This window comes from Pteropus vampyrus, unplaced genomic scaffold (assembly GCF_000151845.1).
Source record: "Pteropus vampyrus isolate Shadow unplaced genomic scaffold, Pvam_2.0 Scaffold100, whole genome shotgun sequence".
In the NCBI taxonomy this organism is placed as follows: domain Eukaryota; kingdom Metazoa; phylum Chordata; class Mammalia; order Chiroptera; family Pteropodidae; genus Pteropus; species Pteropus vampyrus.
In genome coordinates, this window is record NW_011888881.1 from 3758792 (window position 1) to 3772657 (window position 13866).

The 13866-nt window shown below is 57.8% G+C and overlaps 2 protein-coding genes across 6 annotated transcripts; one reads left to right on the forward strand and one right to left on the reverse strand.

The window, feature by feature from the left end:
• Positions 1–2330: 2330 nt before the first annotated feature.
• On the forward strand, positions 2331–11037 carry UBA7 (ubiquitin like modifier activating enzyme 7). 5 transcript variants are annotated; one of them, XM_011364733.2, is made up of 24 exons: positions 2331–2603; positions 2703–2871; positions 2963–3097; positions 3208–3314; positions 3624–3714; positions 3805–3940; positions 4140–4237; positions 4316–4462; positions 4864–5046; positions 5210–5317; positions 5478–5558; positions 5638–5793; positions 5888–6053; positions 6133–6335; positions 6439–6500; positions 6588–6771; positions 6858–6923; positions 7181–7352; positions 7905–7987; positions 8269–8361; positions 8450–8641; positions 10101–10193; positions 10268–10368; positions 10823–11037. In XM_011364733.2, exons 1-24 carry the CDS (start codon positions 2563–2565, stop codon positions 10989–10991), a joined length of 3036 nt encoding a protein of 1011 aa, XP_011363035.1. In that variant the 5' UTR covers positions 2331–2562; the 3' UTR covers positions 10992–11037. The 5 variants fall into 5 exon arrangements, with proteins under 5 accessions (XP_011363035.1, XP_023389129.1, XP_011363034.1 ...); XM_023533361.1 differs by having other exon boundaries at positions 2332–2630; XM_011364732.2 differs by having other exon boundaries at positions 2332–2618.
• Positions 11038–11207: 170 nt separating this feature from the next.
• Positions 11208–13504, reverse strand: LOC105295166 (PAK4-inhibitor INKA1-like). The gene is made up of 2 exons (XM_011364734.2): positions 12793–13504; positions 11208–12050 (listed from the first exon to the last, which is right to left on the reverse strand). Exons 1-2 carry the CDS (start codon positions 12841–12843, stop codon positions 11250–11252), a joined length of 852 nt encoding a protein of 283 aa, XP_011363036.1. The 5' UTR covers positions 12844–13504; the 3' UTR covers positions 11208–11249.
• Between the last annotated feature and the right edge of the window lie 362 nt (positions 13505–13866).

The window sequence follows — 13866 nt, forward strand, 5'->3', positions numbered from 1 at the left end:
TCAATATCACTAATCATTAGTGAAATGCAAATCAAAACTACCATGCGATACCACTTCATACCCATTAAGATAGCTACTATAAAAAAAAAAGTGTTGGGAAAGATTTAGACAAATTGGAACCTTCGTGCACTGTTGATGGAAATGTGAAATGGTACAGCTGCTCTGGAAAACAGTACGACAGTTCCTCAAAAAAATTAAAATAGAATTGCCATATTTAGCCATTCCGCTTCTGGGTATAATCCAAAAGAATTGGAAGCAAGCTCTCAAAGATATTTGTGCATCCATGTATATAGCAGATTATGCACGATAGCTGAGACATGGAAGCAACCCAGTGTGTATCGACAGACGAACGAATAAGCAAAGGGGGGTATGTACTTACAGTGGAATATTTACTTGGCCTTAAAAAGAAGGAAATTCGGTAATATGCTACAATATCGATGGACTTTGAAACATTCGGTAAGTGAAATGGCCAGTCACAGAGAATCTGACCCTGGTTTCTCTACCTAGTACAAAGAACTCTTAAATGTTTATTGAATGAAAACACACACACCCAGCCCCACCCCCTCCCCCCCACCCCCGCTGCCAATTACCTACCACTTCATATTCACTAGGATGGGTATAATTTGTTTAAAAAAGGAAAAACCAATGTTGGCCACAATGTTGAGAAATAGAAATTTTGTACATCGCTGGTGGAAAACATTTTGTTGGTCCCTCAAAAAATTAAACACAGAATTACCATATGACCCAGCAATTTTTCTCCTAGGTGTATACTCCAAAGAATTGAAAACAGGAACTCAAATACATGTGGAAGAATGATCACAGAAGCACTATTCATAATATGCAAAGGAAACAACTCAAATGTAATTAACAGGCGACTGGATAAACAAATGGTGACCTATGCCTATAATGGAATATTATTCAGCCATAAAAAGGAATGAAGTACTGATACATGCTACAGTTTGGATAAACCTCAAAAATCCAAACTGCTAAGTGAAAAAAAAAGATACCAAAGGTCATGTTTTGTATGATTCCTTTCATATGAAATATTCAGACTAGGCAGATCTCTAGAGACAGAAAGAATATAAGAGCTTGCCAGAGGATTGGGGTGGGGGATGGGCAGGGATGCTTTAATGTGGTGGGGTGCTCCTCAGTGAGTTATAAAAAAATTTTGAAACTAGAGAGATGTGGTGCTTGCACAATGCTCTGAACACACTAAATGCCACACTTTGAATAGTTGTTTTAGTGTTATATGAATTTTACCTCTATTAAAAAAAAAAAGAGAGAGAAAAAATAGAGAAAATCAACAAAACCAAAAGCTTGTTCTTTGAAAAGATCAGCACGACAACAGCTGGTGGAAAACACTTTGTTGGTCCCTCAAAAAATTAAACAGAAAAAAAAACCCCATGATAGCGCCTGGTTCAGCTATCGCAGAGTTTTATGGGGAGCTGTGGTCCATCCTCCAGAGAACGGGTCCCAAATTCCTAAGAAGGCAAAATGACCATCTGGAGGTGAAAGTTACATGGGACCTCTCTGTGCGTTTTTGTTTTGTTTGTTTGTTTTTTTGAACAGTACGAAGGGTTTTTATTGGCTGCAACGGGAAGTAGAACAGGAGGGGATCCGACAGCTCTGGCTCCCAGGCGGTTTTATAGACTCTGTCGCCACCCTCCAAAAGCTCTGTACTATTTTTGCAACTTCCTTTGAGTCTATAATTATTTCAAAATAAAATTTTAAAGGAAAAATAAGGACACACGTGCTCATGGTTGCACCATGCCTCCCACTCTCAAGGCTGGCACTCGGAGACTGACCGCCCTCTCTGAAAGTCTGGGACTGACCCTTGACTGGACACCCAGGACTGTCCTCCTGCTCTCTGTCCTGGTCTGGCAGCTGTGGGCAAGGAGGAATCCTTATTCTCTGAGGAGATAGCTCAGGGCCCAGCAGGCACTCCCAAAGATGCCAGCCTCCACCCAGGTCTGCGGTTTGGCCCCTGGGAGTGGGTCAACATAACCATAAGCTCCCACAGCCTTGGGGCTGGGACGAGCTCTGCTCTCTAGGATCTCTCAGTCTCTGTGTGGGGGACAGCAGGCCCCCAGGCAAGTCCTCAGGACAAAGAACTGCCACCGGCACTCTGGGCAGGAAGCCCATTCAGGCAGTGGCACCTGAGGGGCACAGGGGCCTGAGGGTTGGGACACCTAGGAAGCCACAGGAGACTTGTATGCTGCCCACATGGGTCCCTCCCATGGCCTGCACCCTACCTGCTCCCCCAGAGGCCAAACAGAACTCCCACCTCACCTGTGACCCAGAGCTGCCAGGCGAGGCTGCCCAGTGCGGGCTGGAGGCAGGATCAGGAACCAGGACGGAGTCTAGTTTCACTTTCAGTTTTGTTTTCTCCAGAAATGACAGAGAAACCAAGAAGAAAGCTATCACCAGCAGCGTCCTTCACTCCCTTAGCCTCAGTGCCTGTTTGCACCAGCCACAGCTGGGCACTGGCACCTGCTGTCACCGCCTCCCACAGGGACCCTATCTCTAAGCTCTGCAACCCACTGTCCAGCCCCAGCCCTCGGGATGGATGTCCTGGAGCCCTCCAAGTTGCTGGATGAGGGCCGGTATTCACGGCAGCTGTGAGGCCCGAGGTAGGGAGGGGAGCGGGGTGGACTTTTGAGCTCTGATCTCCAGTTGACCGCCCTCTTATTTCCCATCCGCAGGTATGTGTTGGGCTTGCCAGCCATGCAGAGGCTTCAGGAGGCTAAGGTCCTGCTGTCAGGTCTTCAGGGCCTGGGGGCTGAGGTGGCCAAGAACCTGGTCCTCATGGGCGTGGGCAGCCTCACTCTGCATGATCCCCACCCCACCTGCTGGTCCGACCTGGCTGCCCAGGTGAAGGTCCTGGGGGGTTATGGGTTCTCAGACCTGGGGGTAGGGCCCAAGAGATATCTCCTTGCTCAAGCCGGTCTGGGTCTCTCTCTAGTTCTTCCTCTCGGAGCAGGACTTGGCAAGGAGTAGGGCCGAGGCATCTCAAGAACTTCTGGCCAAACTCAATGGAGCTGTTCAGGTTCACGTCTACACAGGCGACATCACTGAGGAGCTGCTGCTGAACTTCCAGGTGCCCTCCCAGCCCCACTCTCCATGCCAGCCCAGTCCCCTTCTCCAGCCCATAGGTGCAGAGTAGGCTGGGCAGTGGTTCTGGCCCTGCTGACCATGAAGTCCACCCAGGTGGTGGTGCTGACTACCTCGAACCTAGAGGAACAGCTGAAGGTGGGTACCTTGTGCCACAAGCACGGAGTCTGCTTTCTGGTGGCTGACACCCGGGGCCTCATGGGGTAAGTGAGACTGCCTGCCTAAACTGCCATATCACAGACGGCTGTCCCTAGAGCCAAGCTTGCTCGAGTGCCCCTGCACCCAGCCCCACGCCTATCCCAGCATCCGCTCCTGATTCTGGTCTCAGTCCCGCCCCTCTGCTTCCGTCACCCCAGCCTCCCGACCTGCTCCAGTAACTCTCTCAAACTCCGGCTCCCCGGCCTCTCCCGGCTTTCTGGCCCTCTTGGCTTGCCTTGCTGTCCCCTGCCTTTCATCATAGTCATGTGGTTAACCACTTAACCATCTCCGTGATACCTACCGCCTCATCACAGGCAGTTGTTCTGTGACTTTGGTGAGAACTTCACTGTGCAGGACCCTACAGAGGCAGAACCTATGACGGCTACCATTCAGCACATCTCCAAGGTGGGCACTAAGATGTGGGCCAAAGAGGGGCTGCCAGAGGCTGTGGAAGGCAGGTACAGGCACCCCTGAGCCAAGCCACCTTTTCTCCAGGGCTCCCCTGGCATTCTCACTCTGAGAAAAGAGGCTGATGCCCACTACTTCCATAATGGGGATTTGGTGACTTTCTCGAGCATTGAGGGCATGGTCGAGCTCAACCACTGTGATCCCCGGCCTATCCACGTGCAGGGTGAGCCAACCCCACTCCAACTCCAGGTCCAGGGCCCAAGCTCCCGTTGGGGGCAGATGCAGCCTGGTCCTTGGGGATGGGTTCTGCCTCTGCCTTCCTCAGGGTGGAGCGAGATCAAGAACACAGATGCAAGACAGGATGGGGTGTGGGAAACTACTCAAGTTCAGAGGTCATGCTAACTAGGCCGGACCTCCCCCAGAGGACGGGACCTTGGAGATTGGAGACACATCAAATTTCTCCTGTTACTTGCGTGGCGGGGCTGTCACTGAGGTCAAGAGTTCCCAGACTGTGAGCCATGTGAGTGTGCGAGGGTATCTGAGGTGGGGCGCTCGGGAGCCTTGAGGGACCTGTCCCTGAGACTAGTGACACCTGCAGGAGCCCTTGGATGCAGCTCTGCTCCAGCCCCGTGTGGTGGCCCAGAGTCCCCAGGAAGTTCACCGAGCCCACTGTCTGCATCAGGCCTTCCGTGCACTGCACAAGTTCCAGCAGCTCAGTGGCCGTCCGCCCCAGCCCTGGGATCCTGTGAGTGGCCCCACGGCTCCTGCCCCCTCACTGTCTCATCAGCGTCTCAGCTGCCCAGAGGCAACAATGGCTATCTCACGAATCCAAGTTTGAATTCAGAGCCAGTTTCCCACTCATATAAAGGAGATGATAAACATCTCCAGACCCGAGGCTGAGACTCCAAAAGTATCAGGCACAAAGCCTGGGGACCCCTGCTACCTCTTAACTGCTCAGATCCGGGCTGGAAGCTGCACCCAGGTCTGGCACTGGGCATCCTCTGGTGAGGGTGCATCGTCTGCTCCCTACTGAGGGAGGCTCCTGCTTCTTTTTCTGTGGAACAATGAGGTGGCTGCCTGAAGGATTTGAGTGGGGGAGTGGAGCTCAGGCTGGGGCTGCTGTGCCCACAGAGTCCTACCCCACAGGCTGATGCAGAGAGAGTGGTGGGCCTGGCTCGGGCCCTGGAACCACTGAGGGGGACAGAAGGAGAGCCATTGGAAAAGCCGCTGGATGAGGCTCTCGTGCGGAGAGTCGCCCTGAGTAGTGCTGGTGGCCTGAGCCCCATGGCAGCCGTGCTGGGTGCAGTGGCTGCCCAGGAAGTGCTGAAGGTGGGCACAGGCACAGGCAGGGTGGGGCTGGGAGGGGTGCAGAGGCCACTGTGGGTGCCAGACAGTGACTCTGGAGGCTTCGCCAACCTGGGTGCAGCCCCCAGACTGGATCTGAGGGGTTAGGACGTGGCAGCAGTCCCTAGACTAAAGTTATGGCCTCTAGGCAGTCTCCAGGAAGTTCATGCCCCTGGACCAGTGGCTGTACTTCGATGCCCTTGACTGCCTCCCGGAAGATGGGGAGCACCTTCCCAATCCCGAGGACTGCTCACCGGTGAGAACCTGGGGTAGGGGTGGTGCACGCCTCATCCAAACTCATGACTAGGGTAGAAACAGGAGGAACAGTCCTGAAGTCCTGACCCAGGAAACTCAATGTGAGAGGGATGTGCAGCACAGGACAGCGGCCATCACTGACCTATGTCTCTGTCTCCTAGAGATGCTGCCGCTACGATGGGCAAATCGCGGTGTTTGGGGCTGGTTTTCAGGAGAAGCTGAGCCATCAGCACTACCTCCTGGTGAGCTGTGTGGTGAGGCTAGGAGCGTCTGTGGAAGGGCCGAGCCAGGCCCTCTGGCTAAGGCTGCTCCTGCTGGCAGGTGGGTGCTGGTGCTATCGGCTGCGAGCTGCTCAAAGGCTTCGCCCTGGCGGGCCTGGGGGCCGGAGGCAGCGGGGGTGTGACTGTCGCTGATATGGACCACGTTGAGCACTCCAACCTCAGCCGTCAGTTCCTCTTCAGGACCCAGGACATTGGCGTGAGTGCCTGCCCCTGCCCTACCCCGCGGCCCTGGACTGCCCTCCCACAAATCTCCTCGCCCCCCACCCAGCATCTCCCTCTTTTCTTCTCAGAGGCCCAAGGCAGAGGTGGCTGCAGAGGCCGCTCACCGCCTGAACTCAGACTTGCGGGTGACCCCGCGTACCGACCCTCTGGATTCCACTACAGAGCACATCTATGGGGACGAATTTTTCTCGCGAGTGGATGGCGTGGCTGCCGCCCTAGACAGTTTCCAAGCCCGTGAGTGCTCAGCCTTGGAGCTCAGACCCTTGTCTAAAGCCATGCCAGCCCCACTCCTAACCCTCTGCCCCCCTTCCAGGGCGCTATGTGGCCGCTCGCTGCACCCACTATCTGAAGCCACTGCTGGAGGCAGGCACACAGGGCACCCGGGGCAGTGCTTCAGTGTTCATACCGCATGTGACTGAGGAATACAGAGCTCCCACCTCGACTATTTCTGAGGATGCCCCATATCCTGTCTGCACTGTGCGGTACTTCCCCAGCACAGTCGAGCATACCCTGCAGGTGGGAAGCACCCCAGAGACCCCGATCCCCCGCCCCTTGGCTCAGTTCTCAGCTACAGACCTGTTCCCCACCTGACACCTTATGGTTCCTCTCTCCCCAACAGTGGGCCCGGGATGAATTTGAGGGGCTCTTTCGTCTGTCTGCCGAGACCATCAACTGCCAACAGTAAGGCCATCAATAAGGATGGATGGGAGTCCAGGACCCCCAGCACCAGAGTCTTCAGGGCTTAGTCTCAAACTTCCGTCTCTGCAGGGCACTTACTTCACTGGCAGACACGGACGGGCCAAACTTGCTGACGCTGCAGCAGGTGGTGCTGGGTGCCCTCAGAAGTCGTCCACGGACCTGGCAAGACTGTGTGATGTGGGCCCTTGGTCACTGGCAACTAAGCTTCCATTATGGCATCACGCAGCTACTCAAGCATCTCCCGCCTAATAAAGTGGGTGGCGAGAGGTCAGGAGGCTGAGGGCTCAAGGGGACCAGACTGAGCCCGGCAGCCTCCATTTGTAATCTCCTCTTCTTAAGGAAGGAACACGTTTCTGGTCGGATCCCACACAGTGTCCCCAGCCTCTGGAATTTGACGCCAATCAAGTGAGTGGGAGGTCTCTTGGGAGTCCCAAGATGGGAACGTGGCCTCAGAGAACAGAAATGGGCACCTCTGCATTCTGTAGAGATGCTCAGGTGCTGGGACACAGAGCCATGTTTGGGCACATATGGGTGTCCGCACATGAGGCAGAGGCAGGCACTCAAACGGATCCACAAAAGGGCAGTGACCCCCCCCCATCGTGTGCACCCACACATGCTCACTCGCCCCCATGCATTTGCCCCTGCTCTTGGTCTGACTACAGGACACGCACGTCCTCTACGTGCTGGCGGCAGCTAACCTGTACGCCCAGATGCATGGGCTGCCTGGCTCACAGGACCAGCCTGCGCTCAGGGAAATGCTGAAGTTGCTGCCGCTGCCTGGCCCCCAGGACCTGGCCCCCATCTTTCCTAGTGACCTGGCTTCTGCTAAGCTTGGTGAGGTCCTTGGCCCTGCCTCCCCCGTGCTGCCACCCAAAGGCCTGACCCTGTCCTCAGCCTGTGCCATAAAAGGAAGAGGGGGCCTATGGACCCTGAGGGGAACTCACTATCTCTCAGGCCCTCTGACCTTGCTTCTCTCTCATCCTCTGGCCCCTCAGGAGGCCCCCTCCCTGCTGCCTACCCCATCCCCAGCCCCTATTCCCTTAACAGATTTTCAGCGGAAAAGCACTAACCATTGGGCCCTGGGGAGCTGTTAGCTACGGTGCCCAGGTGAAGACAGAGTCACATAGCACACATGAATGCATACAGATACACATAACATGCACACACGCACACACGCACACACGCACACACACACACACACACACACACGGAGAAGGAGGGTGGGCTGGAGCTGCTGCGGAGGAGACAGCAGCATCAATCAGAGGTCTTCCTGAAAGTGGTGGAGACCATAGGTCTTGGCAGAGACCAAGAAGAGGCCCCAGGTTCCGGGGAGAGCGCAGGAGATAGGGGCTGAGGACTGCCCTAAATAGCTCCTTCCCCTGACAGGCCCTGAGCAGGTGCAGAGATTACATGAAGCCCTAAAAGTCTGGAGTGTGGATGCCCCGCTGAGGCCCCTGAAGTTTGAGAAGGTAGGAGCCCAAGTGGGAGTGTAGAGCCGGGCTGGGGGGATTGCGGGAAAGGTCAAGAGCTAAGAGGGTAGCTTTGGAGCCCCTTGGCCTGAGTACTTCTCCCAGCAGGACCCCAGAAGCAGCTCACCTTCCCTGAGCCAAAGTTTCCTCCCTTATCTGATAAGTAGGGAGCTGTGGGCATCCACAGAGAGAACTATGGGAAGATCTGTGCAGTGGCACATGGTCAGCCATGGTGAGGGGCACGGAACAGTGTTAATGCTACTGTAACTTGGGCCTCACAGGATGATGACAGCAACTTCCATGTGGACTTTGTGGCGGCTGCGGCAAGCCTGAGAGCTCAGAATTATGGGATCCCACCAGCTAACCGCGCCCAGGTAACCCTGCTGGGGCTCCAGCCTGGAGGTCTGGGTCAAAATCTAGCCCTACATCCTGGGCCCAGACCAAATCTCTTGTCCTTGACAGAGCAAGAGAATCGTGGGCCAGATTATCCCAGCCATTGCTACCAGTACCGCGGCTGTGGCGGGTTTGGTGGGCTTGGAGCTGTACAAGGTGGTGGGCGGGCCACGACCCCTCAGTGCCTTTCGCCACAGCTATCTGCACCTGGCTGAAAACTACTTCAGCCGCTGGGTGCCTTGCGCCCCAGCCATCCAGAAGGTGAGCCCCTGACTCCCCACCCACACCAAGCCTGCATTTTCCCTACACCTACCCAAGCAAGCCCTGCTCTGGCTTCTGGCTCAAACCAAGACCCAGACTATGGGGGAGTCCTTAAGACTCCTTCAGTCCCTTTTCTACTACTGCAAAGCCAGGCTGGGACCTGTCAGACACAGGAAGCAGCCGTCAACCACCCCCCGCCCCCCAACCCTTTGCTGCCCCGTCTGGGGGAGCTGCAGCTTTAACTCATTAGCTAGCCAGACATCTCCCCACAGCCCCTCCTTCCCAGGAGTGCCCCTGAGGGGGAGGTAGTGGGGAGGGGGGACTAGGGCCAAAGCTCAGAACAGAGCCTGACTTCTGCCTGCATGGCATGGGGATCCTGGCCGGCCCCAGAGCTGAGTTAAAGGGCACTGAGCTCCCTGCCACCATGGATGTGGGGTCTGCAGCCCCGTGGGGATGTGCGTTCGTGTCACAGGTGTGAGTGTGCTGGGGCCTGGGCATCCCTGGCCCTGTGGCGTGTGGGTGTGGAGGGAGCATGCTTGCACATCTGTGTACCAGATGAGCGTGCAGGGCTCTTCTTCAATGTGGGCTCTCATGAGTGTGCATGTGAGCACACGAGTGGGTGTTCCTGGGCTTGTGTGCATGTGTTCTTTCAGCTGCAGGGCTATGAATGGCCCTGGCTGTGTGCCAAGGCTCTATGTAGTTGGTATTTCCTTGGGGTGCAGAAGAGGGGGTAGAGAGAATGTCCTCACCAGGGGAGAGGGGAGAGGTCATGGGCCAGCGCTGGCCCTTTGCTGAGTAGCTCTGGGGTCCCTCAGGGCACAGCTGCACAGAGCCCCTTTGTGAGGGGCCCCGCCTCTAGTTAGCACACAAGCTGCCTTTGTCCATGGTGGATGTGGAGGGGGGACCTCCCCAACTCGCCTCTAGTCTTGTCTCTGTTTGACCCCACTATATTTTCTGGGGGGTTGGCAGGGCCTCCTGTCCTGGTTCCTGTCTGCCTGCCACCCAGTGGTCACTGTGCCCCTTGCCCACGTGTGCCCATGAGTAGTCCAAGGCCCTGAAAGCACAGCACAAGGGGACAGGATGAACCTACCCCCCTCCCCAGCTCCAAGCCTTGCATTTGAGGAATAAGCTGCTTTATCGGAGACTTCAGCGGCCCAGCTCCTGCTTCCTCAGGAAGCACCGCCCCCCACCCCCCACACACAACCTGCCTGTGTGATGGATCGCTTGTTTCCCTGTGTGGGGGCCCCAGAGCCCCATTTCCTGTGCTGGCCCTAGCATGGGCGGGGAGGGTGTCGAGACTCTGGGCCAAGATCCCACCTTCCACCCCCACTCCCTGGCTTCTGCTTCCTGCCTCTAGTCCAGCTCCTCCACTAGGAAAGGGGCCATCAGCTGCTGGTAACTGGGGTAGGGGAGGCTGTGTTTGGGAAGCTTCTGACTTCTCTCCACCATCACCCCCCAGTTCAATCGCCTGACGTGGACCTGTTGGGACAGACTGAAGGTGCCTGCTGGGCAGCCCGAGAGGACCCTGAAGTCACTCCTGGACCACCTCCAGGTGTGCCCTGTTCCTCCCCACTCCCAAGCCTGGCCCAGACTGGTCCAGCTGGCACCTGACCTGTCTCTCTCTAGGAACAACATGGACTGAAGGTGAATATGCTGCTGCAAGGGAAGGCCGTGCTCTACTCAGTGAGATGGTCGCCTGAAAAGCAGGCCCAGTACCTGCCCCTTAGGTGAGCCCACACCCGGCCTTAGCCAAGTCTTGTTCTGTCCCTGGAGGTTGGAAGTGAGGGACGTGAAGCCCTTCCTCTTCCCAACCCCATTTGGTCCCCTCGCACCCTGAAGCTTTCTTTTGCCAAATGGAGCCAGCAAATGGGTTGGGGGTGGGGCAAGGAGGGGCCTCCGGGAGCTGCCTGCTTGGCTAGCCCCCACCAGCTTCTCCACACCCTGCTCAGCCCCCTTTCATAGCCCACTCCCAGGGGACTAGCAATTTCCTGCCTCCTGCCTGCCCTACCAGCCCCAGCCGCTCTGAAAATAGTTTCAGATGTTTCCTGTCTTGAGCTGCTCCTGCTCCTGGCTCAGGCTCCTTATGGCCCAGCGGCACCCTCTAGTCCATGCCAGGCTACTCTCTTCCTGCCACCGCTCATCTACCAAATCTCCCCCAATTCTCCCCCCAACACACGCCAGGGTGACAGAACTGGTGCGGCAGGTGACAGGCCAGGTGCCTGAGCCAGAGCAGCAGGTGCTGGTACTGGAGCTCAGCTGTGAGGGTGAGGACGAAGACACTACCTTTCCACCCCTGCACTACGAGCTGTGCAAGGAAGCAGCCCCATTGCACAGCAATATCGAGCCCTGAATCCTGTGACCCCAGTAGATCCTCAATAAATGCTTGTTGAAGGAAAGAGTAAGTGGAGAGGGGGATGGACGAACGGCAGTAATGCACACGGGGTGTGACAAGGGCACACAGGGACCCCTGGAGGGAGGGAAAGTCTCTTTAGATTCGCTTGCCTGGGCTGTGCCTCAAAGGGCTCGGGGCTGCCTCCTGGAGACTCAGGCATATGGAACCAGGACAGTCCAGAGAAAGGCCTTTATTGTCCCAGGCTGGAGGGCAGGGTCAGAGGTAGCTGACAACATCATTGCAGATGATGGGCTGGCGGCTGCGGCAGCTCATGAGAGCTGCAAAGCGTGAGATGTCTGCAGGCAGTTCAGGTTCCGGGCGAGGTGGGCATGACAGTCGCTTTCCTGCCATGGCCGCCCGGCGGGCCCTGGCCAGCTGGCGCCGCAGCTGCTCAGAGAGACCAAGCAGGAACTGGGGGGGCCGAGCACGGGCACGGGGCCCACCTCCATCGTCCCCCTCACCTGCTGCCTCGGGCAGCTCCATCCAGTTGTGCACCAAGTCAGCAAAACAGTTGTCCCCCAGCACCAGGGGCTGGCGACTGCGACCTCTGCTCAGCAGGGCTGCTGTCCAGTCCTCAGCTTCCAGCTCCTGCCAGTGCTCCAGGCAGGCATCTGGGGTGGACTTGGGCCGTGGTCGGTGGGCAGGTGGTACACTGGCTACAGGGACCCCACTGGACAGGGGGATGCTGCTAGCTGAGAGGCGCTGTCTATGGGGGCGCCATGCTGGGGGTGCTGGATGCTGGAGGACGGGGAGCTCTTCCTCTCTCCACGTGCTGCCAGACACCTCAGAGAAGCCAGAGTCCCAATCCAGGGTATGCTCCCTAGGGCCCCCCGAGCCTACACCCCTGTCTCCTGTCACTACACCTTCTTCCTCCTCTTCCTCCACACAGCAGACTGAGTCCTCATCCAAGACATCTGAGGCCCTGAGCCGGTGGCTGAGCCGGACACTTGAGCCAGGTTTAGGGGGTGGCGGAAGGGGGCCAGGCATGGGAGGGGAGCCTGTGTCCCGGCCACACAGCTGCAGAGAAAGAGAGAACAGAAGTTGGAGGGGCAGTGCTTGTCATCCCTGCTTTCTGGGGGGCCAATCTCAGAACAGAAGGCCCAGAAGAGCCGGACAGGCCTGCAGACCTAGGCAGCAAGGCCTCTAGTGGGTACAGGGCATGGGGGTGCTGGCACACGAAGCTCGTGTGGTTCCCATAAGTCGACCTGGTGGCAGTCCGGCAGGCTTCAGCACGCAGAGCCGGGCAAGTCAGCACCCGCCACCAGGGCGGGAGGCAGGGTTGCGGGCCTGCATCGGGAAGTAGGTCCTGCTCAGGGCTGGGGTGGGGAAGCATCCGTGCCTCTTGAGGAATTCAGCTCCTCAAAGCCCACAACGTCTTTCAGAGAAGACAGGGCACTTGTCAGGTGGGAGTAGAGGAAGAAAGTACAGGCCAGCCTGGGATAGGGGGCAACCAAAGCAGCGCAAGCAGCTCTTTAGTCTCCTGCAGCGACTCCTCCACCCCAAAAGAAGTTTACCCCCCTCAGCTCCTTACACCGCCCCAGCGGCACAGCCAGCTGGGCTGCTGTTACTTGATGCCCAGAGCAACTCTCAACCGTCCGAAACCCGACGCGGGCCATCTGGGCCATCTGGGCCGCCCCGCCCCCATCCCGCCTTGGACGTGCACTCGGGACGGCCCCCAACCCGTGTGCCGTTCGGGCGGGACGGAACCCTAGCACCCCCACACACGTCCTGACGAATCACACCCGCTCCCAAGCCTCACCAGTTCCCAGCGGAGCTGGCCCAGGAAGCTGTCAAGCCGAGTGCTGTGCATGCCCGTGCCAGAGCCCTCGCCAGGCCTGCCAGTTCCTCTGCGAACTCCAGCGGGAGCGGTGCGGAGGGGGCCGGGCGGGCCGGCGAGCGGCGCCCTCACCCTCTATCTTGTCCCGCGGCTCCTCGCTCTCCGTAGCTCCCGCCGCAGCCACCACCCCAACATCTGGCAGCCGCGCCCCGCCCCTGACGCCGCAGCCAATGGGGCCGGGGCGGAGCTGAAGTGGCCCCGCCCCCGGGCGCGCGGGGATGATCCCCACGCCCACTCCCCCTCTCAGCTCCAGCTCTATGAGGAGGGGCGGGACTGCAGCTGCTGAAAGCCGGGCGCGGCCCGGCCCGGGACTTCCCGACGCCCCGGGCGTTTGAGTTGACTCCGGGTTCGCTGCGCGACCCAGAAGAAGTCGCTTTCCCGCTGTAGCCTCAGCTTCCCCATTTTTCCCTGGATAGGACTGTGGTCCCTCCCGCAAAGGCCCGGTGGGCACGCGGGCTCCCCGGCTGCGCCCATGTACCGGCAGAGCGCCCCCAGTCCTCGGGCTCCTCAGTGCTGTGGCCCACTTCGGGCCCAACCCCCTGGATCCGCTCCTGGAGCGGGCCTTGACAATCCCTGGAAGTGATGGGAGGGTCCTGCCTCCTCTGAGGACTCCCGGAGCGCGGGACGTCGCAGGAGCTTAGAGGAGGGGCCTCAGCCAAGGCCCAGCCCACGCCTCTCCGCCCAGCGTCTGGCCCAAGCTAGGCCCGGCCGCCCTCTAGTGGGGAGCGCGCGGTTAGCCGCATTTCCTGAGGTGACATCCGCATCCCCTCGGCCCAGCATCACGTGCAGACTGAGAGTGAATGCAGGGGCTTAGGGCGGCCCTCTCTGGCGGGAATGGTCAGAGCCTGTTCCCAGAGGTCCTCCATGATTTCAGGCTCGTTTCAAGGATACTGTCTAACTGGAGACAGATGAGTCAGTAGACAGAAAAATGCTGGGGAATGAGGGCGACGGCCTGATTTGGGAGAACCGACTCTCAGAGGAGATGGCATTCTGTTT

Bases quoted from the DNA above. Each gene is read 5' to 3' on its own strand.
- UBA7 (XM_011364732.2), top strand. From the start codon at position 2,563: ATGGATGTCCTGGAGCCCTCCAAGTTGCTGGATGAGGGCCGGTATTCA. The intron at 3,315-3,623 runs GTAAGTGAGACT...GCCTCATCACAG, and splicing joins GACACCCGGGGCCTCATGGG to GCAGTTGTTCTGTGACTTTG. The intron at 5,794-5,887 runs GTGAGTGCCTGC...TTTTCTTCTCAG, and splicing joins TCAGGACCCAGGACATTGGC to AGGCCCAAGGCAGAGGTGGC.
- LOC105295166 (XM_011364734.2), bottom strand. From the start codon at position 12,843: ATGCACAGCACTCGGCTTGACAGCTTCCTGGGCCAGCTCCGCTGGGAA. The intron at 12,051-12,792 runs GTGAGGCTTGGG...CTTTCTCTGCAG, and splicing joins GCCAGCTCCGCTGGGAACTG to CTGTGTGGCCGGGACACAGG.